This window comes from Apium graveolens, unplaced genomic scaffold (assembly GCF_009905375.1).
Source record: "Apium graveolens cultivar Ventura unplaced genomic scaffold, ASM990537v1 ctg5753, whole genome shotgun sequence".
In the NCBI taxonomy this organism is placed as follows: domain Eukaryota; kingdom Viridiplantae; phylum Streptophyta; class Magnoliopsida; order Apiales; family Apiaceae; genus Apium; species Apium graveolens.
The window spans coordinates 51,573-66,587 of record NW_027419079.1 but is presented as its reverse complement, the minus strand read 5'-3'; the positions used below and the strand labels follow the sequence as shown (position 1 = coordinate 66,587).

Sequence of the window (15,015 nt, the reverse complement as noted above, 5' to 3'; positions counted from 1 at the left end):
ATTAGTATTTGTGACATTACTTAGAACTTCTCTAAGTAATCAATGTTTATCCTCGGTCACTTATACTGATATAAAAAGTGTAAAAATATCTCTTGAAGTACAACTATGATCAATGAAGATTTTGCTTTATTAGAAGTAACCATATGTTGTTCACCTAGAATAATTTTTATACTTATTTGTAAATTCCTAAACACTTTGATATTAGATGCAATACTCAATGGATCAAAGTATATGGAACTTAGAATATTTTTCTAAGATTGCAAACAAGTCAATGTTGGTTAATGTTGTTTTATTTATCGAACCAATATTGTTTTAGATATTACAGTTGTTAGGAGTTAACAAGTGTATGATATATGAAATTGAATGCTGATGTCTTTTTTATAGATAATTGGTATTTAATTCATTGATATCTTATTTTAATATTTAAAATAGGATGCAACATAATTATTGGTATCGAAAGTACTTGACAAGTATCGGACAATGATATATTGTTAATATTTTGTTGCAGATAATTGTGAGATTTTAAGTTCTAGTGGATTTATATGAGTTGTTACATCTAACAGATTCACTACAATTTAAAATTAGCAGCATAGTCAGTCTTATTAAGATTATTTATCAATACACAATGTTGTTGATTATAATTTTATAAAGATAGATTATGGAGCTTTTGATATGAATGAGAATTGCTTAGACTTTACCCTAAGTGATCAATGCTTTTACAACAACTCATTCATATTGAAAGACAAAATCTTTCTTTCTCTTCTTAATACTGCTAGGTCATCAGTCTGTGTCTTATCAAATCATTTATCTTTTTAAGCATAAAAACAGACTTGCTTATTTCTACTTTAGTGATTGCTTATTTCATTAAAATCTTTTAAAATCACTATTGTACATCATTTCTCTCAAAAGATTAAATGCATAATATTCATTCATTATAGATCTTAAGTGCATTTTATCTCTATATTGCCATATGCTATGTGATGCAGGTTCAACCTCCAATGGCATTCTTTCATTGATAGTCATGAGGTTGAAAACCCACAACTTCTATCCCAGATTGTAAAGACAAACACAGAAACAGAACCAACTAACACTCTCTTGCCACTAAAATGAAGTATGAATGAGCGTGAGGGAGAAAGTGCCTTAGTGCACCACATAAGGAAGGTTCTGAAGTCAACCCAACAGCTCTGTCTCCTACAAAGATGAGTAGTATTTAAATTGAGGCAACTGCTAGCCCCCATACATCTTCTCAAAAAGATGTAATGGCTGAAAAGGCACAAAACAGTTACTAGATTCATCCTCTTAACAGGGTGCGTCTATTAAAATTCGCTTGTCGGCCAAGGTATCCGATGTAGTGTCACTACCTTAAATATAAACAATTCTTGATGCACAAGGAAAGGTTACACACATAAAGGATGAGTTGACGGAAATAAGAGTTTCGACCATTTTAAGGTCAGATTCGATTGTTCAAGGTTCTTTCATGGACCAATTGCCTTTACAGGTGTTAGGAGAGGATACTGATCCAATAGCCATATGTCAGTGGTCAGTGTCTACCTCCCCAGGACTAATAAACCTGGATGCATCTGCGGATAGTGGATCTGACATAGGTGCAGATCAGCAACTTGTTGACAATGATTCAGATATTACCTGATGAGTCACAAGGAAATGTCTTCACAGACATTAGAAGGGAACTTTGATCTTTATGCTAAATTCTTTGGATCATTGTTTACCTTCCCAGAGTTCAAATCTGGAACCCTAAAAGGGAAACTAGCAACTTGTAGATTATGACTCAGATTCATCTGACGAGTCTAACAAGGATAGGGATTTGCGAACTCCCATTGCACCACCTGTGACCTCCCTAAGGATGGCTAAAGTGATTTTCCTTACAGGTACAGCTAGATTTTGGAGCTATGAGAGGAGTGATACACTTGTAAGAATGAGTGTAAACACGAGTGGAGAGAAGAGTGAAATACTTGTGAGGTACACGAAACAGAATCACACACTCACAGTGAGGAAGAAAGACAGAAACACCATATCCCCTTCCCTATCCCTAAACATGGTTCTTGATACTTCTGGTCTCGAATCTCTTTATGATTGAAACCTAACTCTTAGGGACCCTCGAATCTCTTTATGATTGAAACCTAACTCTTAGGGACCTAACATTTACAGATTAGATTAGAATACTTCGGGACCTTTGGGAGCTAACAATTGGTAATAATTGGTGATCTCACATTAGGGAGGTATAAGGAGTTGGGAAGATAGGTGAACATGATGATCAACAGTGAAGTCATTCTTGCAGCATTTAAATGGACATGGTTGATCAGACTATGACTTGTTATTTCTTTTCCAGCCAAGTAACATATGAGAACTCCTTCGGACAACAGCATACATTCCTTATCTAAGGGGGAGATAAAAGATTATATAATAGTTTGGAGGATTCCTCAACTAAGGGGGAGAAATAGCAGGGAGGAAGGAAAAAGGTAAAGCATATGTACATCACATAACATCAGAAGAAGTGGTTTGGTTCATCACTATTCTTCATAAGGGGAGAAGCTGTTTTCCAAAAGGGGAGTACCATTAGTTCTTATCTGCGGATCCTATTGTACGGGAGATGTGGTAAACGAAGGTGATCTCCTTTAAGCAGTTGATTCTCATAGGGGGAGAAACAAGAGATATATGTGCTTCTCAACAGGAAATGTGGTTGTACAAAAGAAGCTGCTGATAATTATTTCAAGACTAAGAAGTATTATATGGCAGAGATTTGAAGAACCAAGGAAATGAAGATGAAACTACTTGAAGATCATTTCAGTGCTAGAGGAACAAGCATCTTTCATTTCAGTTACTCAAAAAATTTGGAAATGCAGTATTTGATCCAGAAAACCAGTAGCATTATTTACAAGTCCTGGTACATTACTTTTTCTAGTTGTTAGTTGAGTTATCCTCTCTATTTAATTTGTTTGTTAAGTTTAACAATCAAATAGAGGGAGATTGTTGGTGAGACTGCGTAGCTGTATGAACAGTTACATGATAACTCAACACAATAACAACACTAGAACATGACATGTTAATAATACTACGTCTACACAAGAATTCAGGAAGAATGAAGACAAGGTAAATACAAAGAATCAGAAGATTAGAAGAAAGCCTGAAGTCTGTCTACAGGTCACTGAAAGAAGTCATTAATATGATCATGCCTCAGTGAAGAACAAAGGTTAAAGATTTTCAGGGTTTCAGAAAGGTTGAAGATTCAGTATACAAGTGCTACCGGAAGTTTTTAGTGTACTGGCATTGATTGAAGATAGACAGTGTTCGAAGCATAGGAATCTGAAGAATTAAAGACAGGGTATAAACAGAGGTTAATAAAGACGTTGTCTAAAGTACCAGAAAGGATTCCAGTGAAAGTGCAGTTGTTTATTGATAGTCAGTGTTCGAAGCAATAAAGTTGAGGCAAGCTTAACAATGTAATCAAGGCTATAATACGAAGACCTGAATCGGGGTTAGTCGTCTGTGAACCAGACCAATTGCACTAGGCGTCAACAGCTCGTAAAAGGAATCTGAGTATTATTTATAGAAGGATTGTTAAGTTGAGGAACGTACTTGGATTGAATGTTTATATGTTAAAGTACGAGAAGAGGTGCGCGGGATATACGGCTCAACAGCTCAGGGGACTGGCGAAGTTTAAAGTTTAATTGGAAAATTAAATAAATTTATTTAAAGGACTTCGATATAATTTATTTAATAAACTTAAATTGATTTATCTTATAAACTTTAAATAAGTTTATTTTATAAATCTAAATTAGTTTATTAATATAAGTTATATTTAAGTTTATTTTATAAATTAATTTAATTACAATTTAAACTTAAAAGAAAAAGAAAAGAAACAAAAAAAAGAGAAAAGAGAAAAAGAAAAGAAACAAAAGAAAAAGAGAAAACAAAAACAAAAACAAAACAAAACAAAAAAAAGAGAAAGAAAAAAAGGGAAAAGAAAAAGAAAACAAAAAGAAAACAAAAAAATAAGTATAAGAAACCACAGGTGACACATGTCGCCACGGGTGGTAGGTTAAGGTTAGTTTTTTTGTTAAGTACAAAAATTGTACTTGTAACCCCCTGTGGTCACCACATGGGAGTTAGAATAATAAACAGGAAATTCCCCCTTCCCCCCTTTTGTCGCCACAGGATGTTTCCAAGGTGTTGCCACACATACCAATCGCCATATAACTCAGAGTAATAAAGTTGTCGTCACAGAGCTCCTCAATCCTCAGCCACACAATTTTATTGTGTATAAAGTCTACACTTTGCAGCTGATCTGAATGAGAATTGTTTATCTTCTTCTCCAACAAAAAGAGAGCTGATAAAACAAGAAGCGGAGATTTACAGAGGAGTTCAAGCTACTTGAATATCCGTTTAACTTCTCACCGGAGTAACGTTATAATGCCCGATTTAATTCTTGTATATTCTTAGGGGCATTATAATCGTTGCCCGGTAATTAAATCATAGTACAAATAAAAGCTAGATTATTGTATAGGATTTTGATTTGTAAATCTTTGTAGTAGCTAGGAACTTTGTTGTTCATAGATTGTAGCTGGTTAATTTATTTACCGGAGTGTAGCAACACCCATCGAGGATTTATATTCGAATATATATTTTCCCGAATATCTTGTGTTCCTCGTTTTTATCGTTTCAAACAATATTTCTCTCAAGAACACGAAATACTAACCGAGCACTAAATATTTTATCCGCTAAAGATTCGAAAGAATTTTTAATTTAGTAATTATCGTATTCAACCCCCCTTCTACGATAATTCGGGACCTAACAGGGTGACTTAAGGATTAATAGTATAAATGATGCTTGGAAAGCTGAGAGTGATAAGATTCCAGATTTGGAGCTTATGGAGGTTGATGAAGTGTTGCTGGAGTTTGTTATGTATGAGCCGCTTGAGTTGCTAAGGGGGATGAAGTAAAGGAATTGCATGGCATGGAGCTCTGTTACCTGGGTGCTTTTATGTGTTGTCTAGTTGGTCTTTATTTTCTGTGTTCTTATGTCTTCGTTTTAAGTTCAAGTACAGGGCTTAGCCCATTATCGAGTCTGTTAGGTGCGTTATTATTAGCCCGCTTTGTTATGTTCTTTTCTAGGGTGTGCTGCTGGATTGGTGTAGTATGATAGGCTTGTTGCTGCTGGTCCAGTTCATATGTAGTCTGTACTGGTTTCATGATATTAATATATTGGGTTTAACAAAAAAAAATTATTCTGTATTCATGTTAACCAAATTTGTTTTACAAATTATCCGTTACTCAACCTATACTTCCCTTTTTTTTGTTACCCCATTGCCAAATAGGTGTCTATTTTTTCATTAAATTGAAATATTATCTAATACTTAAATAGAGTTACGTATTACTTTATTACCCAAACTAGCTCTATATCCCGTGCGAGGCACGAGCATGATCTAACATCAATATTATAAAATTTGTATATGTGCTTATGAAATAATATATAATTCATGTTATAAGAAGTTATTTTCATTTGTGTACAGTCTTTGATGTAATGATGAGTTTTTTCGACCTTTTTATTTTATAGCCGATATGAGACACAGTCATTTTCAAAACTCATATATTAATAAAATGTATACATGTTATAGAATTGAAATACATATATAATATTTATTTCACCCCATCATCATTTATTAAAAATTATTAATTATTATACAATTAATATGTGCATGCATACATTAATACATACATACATGCATCCATACAAATAATATATATATATATAAATTAATATATGCATGCATGCATGCACACATATACACACACATAAGTTCAACACATATACGCATAAATACGTGGATACATACTCATATATTCTAATTTGTTATCAATTTAACATCATTCTTCAATACAATGAAATATATACTAAATTATATAAAATAAAAAATAAACTATTAATACACATCTGTACGATTTATATTTCACTATCATTATTGTTGGTATTATTATTATTATTATTATTTTAATTTTGTATTTTCATAAGAGATGTATTTAAAAGTGTTTAAATCTTTTAAATTTCATAATTGTTACCGTATAACATGAAAATTTATTATTTGACAATATCATGTTAATCGATTATAAAAATATTAAGTTCATTTGTGTTAGTTACCTTAATTTCTTATATCTTATATGTATGTGTATATATATGTATGTTTGTTTGTATGTATGTATGTATGTATATATGTGTATATATATATATGTATATATGTATGTATGTATATATGTATGCATGTATGTATGCATGTATGGATGCAAGTATGTATGTATATATGGATGGATGAATGGATGGATAGATGGATGTATGTATGTATATATGTATGTATGTATATATATGTATGTATGTATGTATGTATGCATGTATGTATTATTGTGAACTTATAATCTAAATTATAATCCAAGTATTATACGTATCTAAATAAGAGTACGATATTTGCTCGTTCGAAATAGAGTTTCGAATAAGTAAAATATTACATACAATATATTAAATGTGATAATAATAAATATATAAAATTATAATAATATTAGAATTTTAATTTATACTTATAAATACATATGTAATTATAAGTATAAGTCATTAATATATAATAATGGAGTAGTAATAAATATATAATTATTAATAATTAATGAGCTAGATGTAATTAATATATGTTATTAAATTTAATAGTTATTAATACATATTCATGAGAGGTACTTAAGTAATTTCAAATTATTAAATTGTCTCATTGAACTCCCTAATTGCTCTATTATATATAATAATAGATTTTAATACATAATAAGGGTACCCAACTTTAAAATACATAATCAAACCGATATTTTTACCCACATTTTAGAAAATTGTTAATTTTATATTTGTGTATTAAAGATGTGTTAATTATAAGTCCCCTTAACCAAAAAAAGCTAAAATTCCGAGTCCCCCAGGGAAAATCTGACCCGCCCAGAAACTAAAAACCCAAAATCATTTCATTTGCCAAAACCCCCTTTCCGATCCAAACAAACAAAGATGCAACGATGGTGCTCCAAGCTCCGATCACTCGCCGCCGCCGCCGTCAACCACCGCACCACCACCACTCCTCCTCTCATACACTCCCATCGTCTTCTTCACTCTTCTTCTACTTCTAATCATTTTACTCACAAACCCCTCTTTGTTTCTTCTAATTTAAACCCTCTTTTTGTTGCCCCTTCAAGAACAAGCTTCTCACTCTTTAATCATGCTTCTCCATGTAATGTATCTGTAAGTATATGTCATGTTATGACTGCCCTTTTTGGTTTCTTGATTGGTTTTCTGGAATTGGTCGGGAAATGATAAGGCCTTTGTGATTGTTGTTTCAAGTTTGCTAATTTATGGTTTTACATGTGTGTATCTGTAAGTATATGTGATTTTATAAGTACCCTTTTCGGGGTTTTGATTGGGTTTGTGAAATTGAAGAGGAAATGATAAGGCCCTTGATTATATTGTTGCAAGTTTGTTAATTTATGGTTTTACATGTAATGTAGCTCCGTAAGTATATGTGCAAGTGCTCTTTTCGTGGTTTTGATTCGTTTGTGAAATTGGAGAGGAAATGATAAGGTCCTTTATGATATTGTTGCAAGTTTATTAATTTATGGATTTACATGTAATGTAAGTTTATGTGATTTTGTAAGTGCCCTTTTAGGGGTTTTGATTGGTTTTGTGAGATTGGAGAGGAAATGATAAGGCCCTTGTGATATTGTTGCAAGTTTATTAATTTATGGTTTTACATGTAATTTAGCTGCAAGTATCTGTGATTTTGTAAGTTCCCTTTTAGGGGTTTTGATTGGCTTCTTGAAATTGGAGAGGAAATGAAAATGCCCTTGTAAATGTTGTTGCAAGTTTACTCATTTATGAATTTATAGCATGATTATTATTTTTTCTGAGGATGTAATCTACGAAAGACCCATGTTTTATTAGTTTTGAGAGACAAAGTAGCAAGGCCCTTGCTAATTTTAGTGAATTCACACTTTTATGAGTGTACAATTTGTGGATTAGTTTTTTTTTGAAATATAATTCGGTAAGAACCGTTTAATTTAATTTGTGATTGGTTGTTGAGAAGTCGATGCAGAATGTGAAACTTCTAATTAAATTGTTTCAAATTGACTTATTTATGATTGTACAATATGTCGATCACTTTTTTTTGAAAGTTTACTTTGTGGAAGATTCATTTATATATAATTGATATTTGAGAAATTGCGATAAAATGGGAAGAGGTGGGGGAAAAAATAGAATGTGTCAATTGCCCTTTCTTGGAAGTGTAGTCTATGAAAGACCCATTTATTTTATGTTATTGGGTTTCTAGGAATTGCAGAGAAATAGCAAGACCCTTGTAGTTATTGTTTGCGATTTCAGTTATTTACTGTGCAATCTGTACAATTACTCTTTTTTGAGAGTATTATATGTAAAAGACATTACAATACTCATGTGTGTAGAGTACAAAGATATTTTGCGTTGAGTTGATTGTTATTTTTCTTCTTGTGGGAATTTGTGTATCAGTTGATACAAGTGAGGCATTGGACTCTGAAACAAAGGAAAAGAACATTGAAGCTTAGGAGACCAGCTACCCCAATTGTCTCGAAGGTCAAGAAAGTCAAAATGAAATCTTATTCGTATGTCCTCAATCTTCTTTTATTTGTGTCTTTGAATGTATGATTGTTTTATGTGTAAAAGAGATGGAGTAATTACATGCATCGGATTGTATTTTTAGGTCATACAAAGGAAGATTTAGGGTTATGAATGACGGTCTGATTAGACGTTGGAAGGAGGGGAAAAGGCACAATGCACATTTGAAGGTATTACTTCACTTTCTTCTACAATGAAATAGATATACCTGTAATTTTTTATTTTCAGTTCATCAAATCTTATAGATGAAGTATTTGCAGAACTTTCAGTTTACACCATTTAAAAGGCTTTGTTAAAAATATTGTAGTAAAGGAACTTGTGTTTTTAAATGGAATTGACAAAAAAAAGATCATCTATTTTATTTATTGGTGCAATGCTAAATTTGGATAGTAGTGTCTAGTGACTCCACTTAATCTAGTTTTAAGAGGCAGATCATGATCATGAATATAATAACTTTGCGATGAAGTGTGATGCAGATCAAGTTTTTACAGATAAATTAATTGCAAGTTGTATCATGGATTACCTTTAGTATGATTTCGTCACTGATTTTCTGGTATCATGTATATCTACCAATGAGCTTTAGTTACCGTTGAAACTGAATGTAGTTAATCCTAGCCTAGCCATATAATAAATGGAATCTTATTGCGAGTGAGGTGATTACAATCACAACACTTGTGTATTGAAATCGACCTCATACTTAATTATAGCTATTAACTAATACAATTACCAATAGTAGTTAGATGCGCACTTACAAGTATTGATGATGAACGGGAGTGGAGAATGTTTATATATGTTATTTATGAGTTTATATGTATTTAGATTAGATAGGATTAAAATTATTTTTTTGTGTTTTATATGCGGGGCTAGTAGTTTATTAATTAAATATGTTATTTATAATAAAGCCCAATTGTTACGGGCCTCGGTCCATTAGGCTATGTATTAGGGTTTCTGTTCCTATATAAGTATTGTAATCCCCACATTATTACGGAGCTTTGATTATACACTTCATTGAGAATAATATCGATTTTATTCTTGGGATCGTATAATTCATTGCTTATTATCATATTCTGCTTTTTTGTTTAGTAAATTATTGTTTCTACAATCTTGTCCCGCATCAAGTTATTTACGATAAACTCCAATTGTTCACGTGCCTTAGTCCATTAGGTTTAATACTAGGGTTTAATGGTCTATATAAGTGATGTTATTCCCCACATTATTACTAGGGATTGTATAATTCATTGCTTATTATCATATTATCGTTTTTTGTTTAATAAATCATTGTTTCTACAATCTTGTCCCGCATCAAGTAGTTTATTTACAATAAAGCCCAATTGTTCACGTGCCTTAGTCCATTAGGTTTAATACTAGGGTTTCATAGTCTATATAAGTGATGTACTGATGTTATTCCCCACATTATTACTAAGATTTGATTACACATTTTTCTTGGGAATAATATTAATTAATTACTCTTGGGATTTGTATAATTCATTGCTTAATAAATCTTGTCATCGCTATCTATAATTTAAGCTAGAACATATTATTATAGTACCAGTAGCCAGTAAGCATAGTGTACGCGTAGTACAGGGGTTGGGGTATGCCTTTCCCCCTTACCGGTAATAGGCATTGGGATTAGTGGATAACTATTGCTGCTACTCTGCCACTAATATTAACAATAAGTTGGTAAATGAAAGTGTTTCGCGTATTGTTATGACTTATCAGTTACGTACGAATATTGCGTCTAGGTAACTACATCAACTTATAATCCTGGATTAGCTTGTTTTTTTGTCAAGTGATTGTAGAAAAAGTTTTTTAAGTTATTGCTTAAAATTTGGGGCGCTGACCCTATAATTTTCAGATAGGAGCAAAAGAAAAACATAAATGCAGTGATGATTCCTTTTCATTTTATTTTTCCTTTTCTCAAGTTTAATTGTGTAGAAAGCAACAGTTAACTTTTTTTCTGGAACCATGTGTCTGTTGCCACCAATTCCTAGTAACTGTATTTTAATATTGGAAAATGAAATAATTTGTGGTGGGCCATGTTTTGTTTTCATCCTTTTATGAGATTTTCGTGAAGGTGATCCTAAACTGTGTATCTTAAGTGAGGAATTAACTCAGTCTCCGTTGCTCACTACAGTCAAAGAAATCCAAACGTAGACTCAGACAACCTGGCATTGTTCCGGCGGCTTATGCAACAGTAATGAAAAAGCTAAATTTTGGCGCCTGAATTCGAGTAATCTGGTATTGCCAACATGGATTTAAAGGAGTATTTAGGTGGCTGTACTCTAGTTTTAGATAACAGAACTGGTGAGGCAAGGTAATGGAGAATGTTTTTGTTCTTTTTAGTTGCAGGATAATTCCTGCCATAACTTGATTTTCCAAGTCGAGATAAAAATGATTTGTTATTGTTTCTTCAAACTGAGTTATTGTCCACATGGGATGGCATATTGTGTTTGGAAAATGTATACTCCGGTCCTTGTTCATCTTTTATGATTTAAAGCATCTTTAGTAGTAGTAGCTGCAGAAGGCTACAGCTGCAGATATGTGTTGCCACTGCTTTGGGTCAATATTTGAAATTATTATTGTCAATAAATGATCTGTAAAACTTGCAGACTCCACACCCCAGTTATTAAATACTATAGCTTAATCTCACATTTTACATTTTGTTGTTAAATTTATTATTTCCTTGTGTTCCAACATATAACTATGTTTATCAATGGTGGAAAAATTTAAAGCTTTTTACCAATAGTTAATTCATGTAAAACAAGTGGTGCTTTTGGTATATACAACCGCTTATTGTACACAATCCGAAAAGGCTGAAATTTGTTTATGTAATTGTAGTTGTGCATGTGAACCATGAGCAAAACTATTTGACCAAGTTCAAATAGTTTATGTAATTTCCATGGTGGGAAATGTGGCTGAGCAGCTTGAAGGACTCGGCAAAAGCCAACATCACTTGCTCCTTCAAAGGACTCAACTAAACCATGCAAGAATTCACCAACTTCGACCAACCTACAACAAAAGCTTCTCCTTGAAAACATCACAAAAACTTAGGGTTGAGACCTATCAGAAATTCACCACCAACTTCAACCGATAACAAGCTCCTCCCTGAAGAAATCACAAAACTCAGGGTCGAGCCAGCAAAAATCCGAAAAAAATTAAAAATTAATTAGTTTTAAATCTTATGACTTTTCATATGATGCATGTAATGGACAAGTATATTTACAGCTATGTATTAGTATATGCAACTCTAATAATATATGTTTCTCCTATTTTTGCTTTCTTCCGGCATCTACTATAAATTCTGAAGTTATAACATGGAAAACAAAAGTTGAAAAAGCTTAAGCTTTAAAAATAGGCTAAAACTGTTAACCCCAAACCCTATAATATACAGTTGCATCAGATGTTAATAGTTTTGAATCTAACAATTCATACGGTGTAAAGTGAAGTTTCTGTAACACAGTTGCATCAGACTTTAATGAACATTTTTCAAGCCAAAAAGGATTTCGATTTCGATTTCTTTTTCAATTCTTATTCAAATTACAAATTATTAGGTTTATTATAGTTGCTAATTATTAGGTTTATTCAAGTTATGCAAACGGCAACTTAAGGATTTACCAACTAGTTATTAGGTTTATTCCAAGCAAAACGATCACACAAAGCAAGCACATTAACATTCAGGAATATGTCTCTTTTTCTGGTCACGAGCCAATAGCCATGGGGTCTCTACAATGTTTCTCATAGTTATTGACAAACAAGGCTACTATATTATAAACTATTTCCCACATTTCTATCATCTTTTTGCCTGAGAGATGCATAACTGTCATTTCTATTATACTCCAAATGATCACAAAAGACGCCAGTACTACAATATACTAATAATCAAGGCCTAGGCTTTAACAACCAGCTGTGAAGGTTCTACTAATTATATGTCTAACCATATTCACACTGCCATATTAATCTTAAATTTGCTCAAAACCAACAAGGTTTCTCTTATAGTTAATGGCAGAACCAACCAATGTTGAAGGTGTTGAACAAGCGCGACGTTCCAGAGTGCTAGAAGAGGAGGTGAGTCAGGTGACAGATGTGGAGACACCAGATGTGCATAGTGTGAGTATGAAGCTAGAGAGAGCTAAAGAAGTCTATAGAGAATATGGGGGAATTCAAGATAAACCTAACAAGGGTGAAGTTATACTTTGGTGTTTCTATGGCCTGTGTTCATATTTTCTTCACACTGTTCTTATTCCTATCTTGTTCCCACTTATTATAAGCCATATTTTCAAAGCACCAGAGACATCGCAGGGGTGGGAGAAAAGCTTTGAGGGATTGAATTGTACTAAAAAGGACATGCAAGTGTAAGTAAATTGTGCTATTCACACAAGTAATTCTGTAGGGTAACTAGTAACTACAAGGTTTAAAAAACAAGTTTTGATGCAAAATTTAGTGTTTAAAATGGTGGGAGTTGATATGTTAAGTTTGACGAAATGTAATATGCACCTTTACTTGCATTTCTCATGCACCGCAGGTACCAAGGATTAACATCAAAATTAATTAATGTTAGCAACGCGAGTTTCTCAGCATTAGAGTGGACATCAATTTCTTGGTTTATAGGGATAATCCTGTCAGCACCAGTTCTTGGCATCATCTCAATCAACCTTGACTATGGTACACAGCCTCAACTTCTAGCGGGAGCAGTGACAGCTCTTGGAGCCATATTCTGCCTTCCTGCTGGATTTTTCAAAACACATTGGATCTTCCCACCATACATTGCTGCCATTGTTGTAGCTGCAACTGTTGGCACTGCCTCCCACACGCGTTCCCTTGGTCTTATGGTTCGCGGATTTGTTGGCTCCAGCATTCACAAAAACGAATTCACATCAAGGCAAGGGATTGCAAGTCGGCTTTCCCTTTATGCCACTTCTGCTGGCTTTTTAGGTTCTGTCATTTTCTCCACCTTCACATACCACATGCTTCGTGGTCCAGATGAATTCACAAGCTTATGGATTGTTGCTATTTTCAGTGGGTTAATGTGGCTCACAGGAGTAATACATATCTTCACTGCTAACAGGCCTAGCGGGAATTCAACAATTTCTCCTAGCTCTGTTCCCAAAACACACATTGTTTCAGTTTTTAGCTATCCACATGCAGCTGGTAGTCTTGCTAGCGTTTTTCTTTCTTCCATGACTACAATGTCCATATTCACTGGAGGTGTACTTTTTCTTGTAGGACAGCTTTGTTTAGAGCCAAAGACCATTTTGTTTATATGGATAACATATTTTGCGGTCCCTTTATTGTCTTTACCACTACTACATCCACTCCAGCAATTTATTAGGGCAGATGCGGTGAAAATGCAGTTGCTGGGCTTTTTTCTTTCAACAATGATCACCGGGTTTGGGCTATACTATCGCCACAAGAACTGGCAGAGCCAACATGTTTTGCTCTTTACCGCAGTTCAAGGCACTGCTTCTGGTGTATTACATGCTTTTGGAAGAAATTTGTTGTTAGATTGTTCTCCATCTGGAAAAGAAGGTGCATTCGCAGTGTGGTTTTCATGGGTAAGAGCTCTTGGAACATGTGTAGGTTTCACGCTTGCAACAGCTGGTGCTGGGACAATTGCAAGGCCATTTGGGGTTGCATTTTGTGCTTCCATATTTGGGATCCTTGCATTGATATTTTCTAACATTAGTAACTTTGAAGGAGCTGTTGCTGCTGGGAATGTGAGTGAGCACACTGAAATGGACTACGAAAATCCGGATCAGACAGCCTCAGCCTAAGTCCCAACCTCATACATTATGTCCTAGTATAAACAAGACACTGTAAAGATGTACTTTTCATTACAATTTCGACAGCAGCTTTGCTTATATCAATCTGTATTCTTTTTGTAATAAACAAAATAATCCCTGTCTCGTACCATTTACAAGCTATATAATTTGATCCGTCTTACAGATTACCTTTCCCTGAAGAGACATTCAGTAATCAGTAGTAATTTATCAACTGCATTGTTGATTTATTCTTCCATGACAGACGTCACTTTGCACATTACTCATTTAAGGTATTGTGATGTTTAAGTTTTGAAATCTAGCTTAATCTAACAATATGCGAGTCCACAGGGAAACAGACAAACAATACATTAGTAAAGAGATTTCATGCAATTTAAAAAGACAATGATATGTTCTTTAATCACTGTACTTTCTTGACTCTTCAATCGTGGATGGTAATCACACTTTGAGACTGAATATTCACCAGCATCTACTGTATGTAGCCACAATTTGCCAAAAAACCAACGACTTGTTATGAGTCGACTTAAACAGTAGTTATAGCCAGCTTGTTTCCAGAAACAAT

General features: G+C 33.5%; 2 protein-coding genes across 4 annotated transcripts; both read left to right on the top strand.

The window, feature by feature from the left end:
- Positions 1-6,940: 6,940 nt before the first annotated feature.
- On the top strand, positions 6,941-11,332 carry LOC141702801 (uncharacterized). Its single transcript, XM_074506412.1, has 4 exons — positions 6,941-7,275; positions 8,551-8,663; positions 8,762-8,846; positions 10,811-11,332. The coding sequence occupies exons 1-4, from the start codon at positions 7,045-7,047 to the stop codon at positions 10,898-10,900; spliced, it is 519 nt and encodes a 172-aa protein (XP_074362513.1). The 5' UTR covers positions 6,941-7,044; the 3' UTR covers positions 10,901-11,332.
- Positions 11,333-12,311: 979 nt separating this feature from the next.
- Positions 12,312-14,600, top strand: LOC141702798 (uncharacterized). Of its 3 annotated transcripts, none has more exons than XM_074506409.1 (3): positions 12,312-12,588; positions 12,673-13,028; positions 13,199-14,600. In XM_074506409.1, the coding sequence occupies exons 2-3, from the start codon at positions 12,676-12,678 to the stop codon at positions 14,445-14,447; spliced, it is 1,602 nt and encodes a 533-aa protein (XP_074362510.1). In that variant the 5' UTR covers positions 12,312-12,588; positions 12,673-12,675; the 3' UTR covers positions 14,448-14,600. The 3 variants fall into 3 exon arrangements, with proteins under 3 accessions (XP_074362510.1, XP_074362511.1, XP_074362509.1); XM_074506410.1 differs by having other exon boundaries at positions 12,312-13,028; positions 13,199-13,824; positions 13,900-14,600; XM_074506408.1 differs by having other exon boundaries at positions 12,312-13,028.
- The last annotated feature ends 415 nt before the right edge of the window (positions 14,601-15,015 follow it).

Excerpts from the sequence above, each read along its gene's own strand:
- LOC141702801 (XM_074506412.1), top strand. The coding sequence starts at position 7,045 with ATGCAACGATGGTGCTCCAAGCTCCGATCACTCGCCGCCGCCGCCGTC. Across the intron at positions 7,276-8,550 it reads CTTCTCCATGTAATGTATCT|TTGATACAAGTGAGGCATTG; the intron begins GTAAGTATATGT and ends TTTGTGTATCAG. Across the intron at positions 8,664-8,761 it reads GTCAAAATGAAATCTTATTC|GTCATACAAAGGAAGATTTA; the intron begins GTATGTCCTCAA and ends TTGTATTTTTAG.
- LOC141702798 (XM_074506409.1), top strand. The coding sequence starts at position 12,676 with ATGGCAGAACCAACCAATGTTGAAGGTGTTGAACAAGCGCGACGTTCC. Across the intron at positions 13,029-13,198 it reads ACTAAAAAGGACATGCAAGT|GTACCAAGGATTAACATCAA; the intron begins GTAAGTAAATTG and ends CATGCACCGCAG.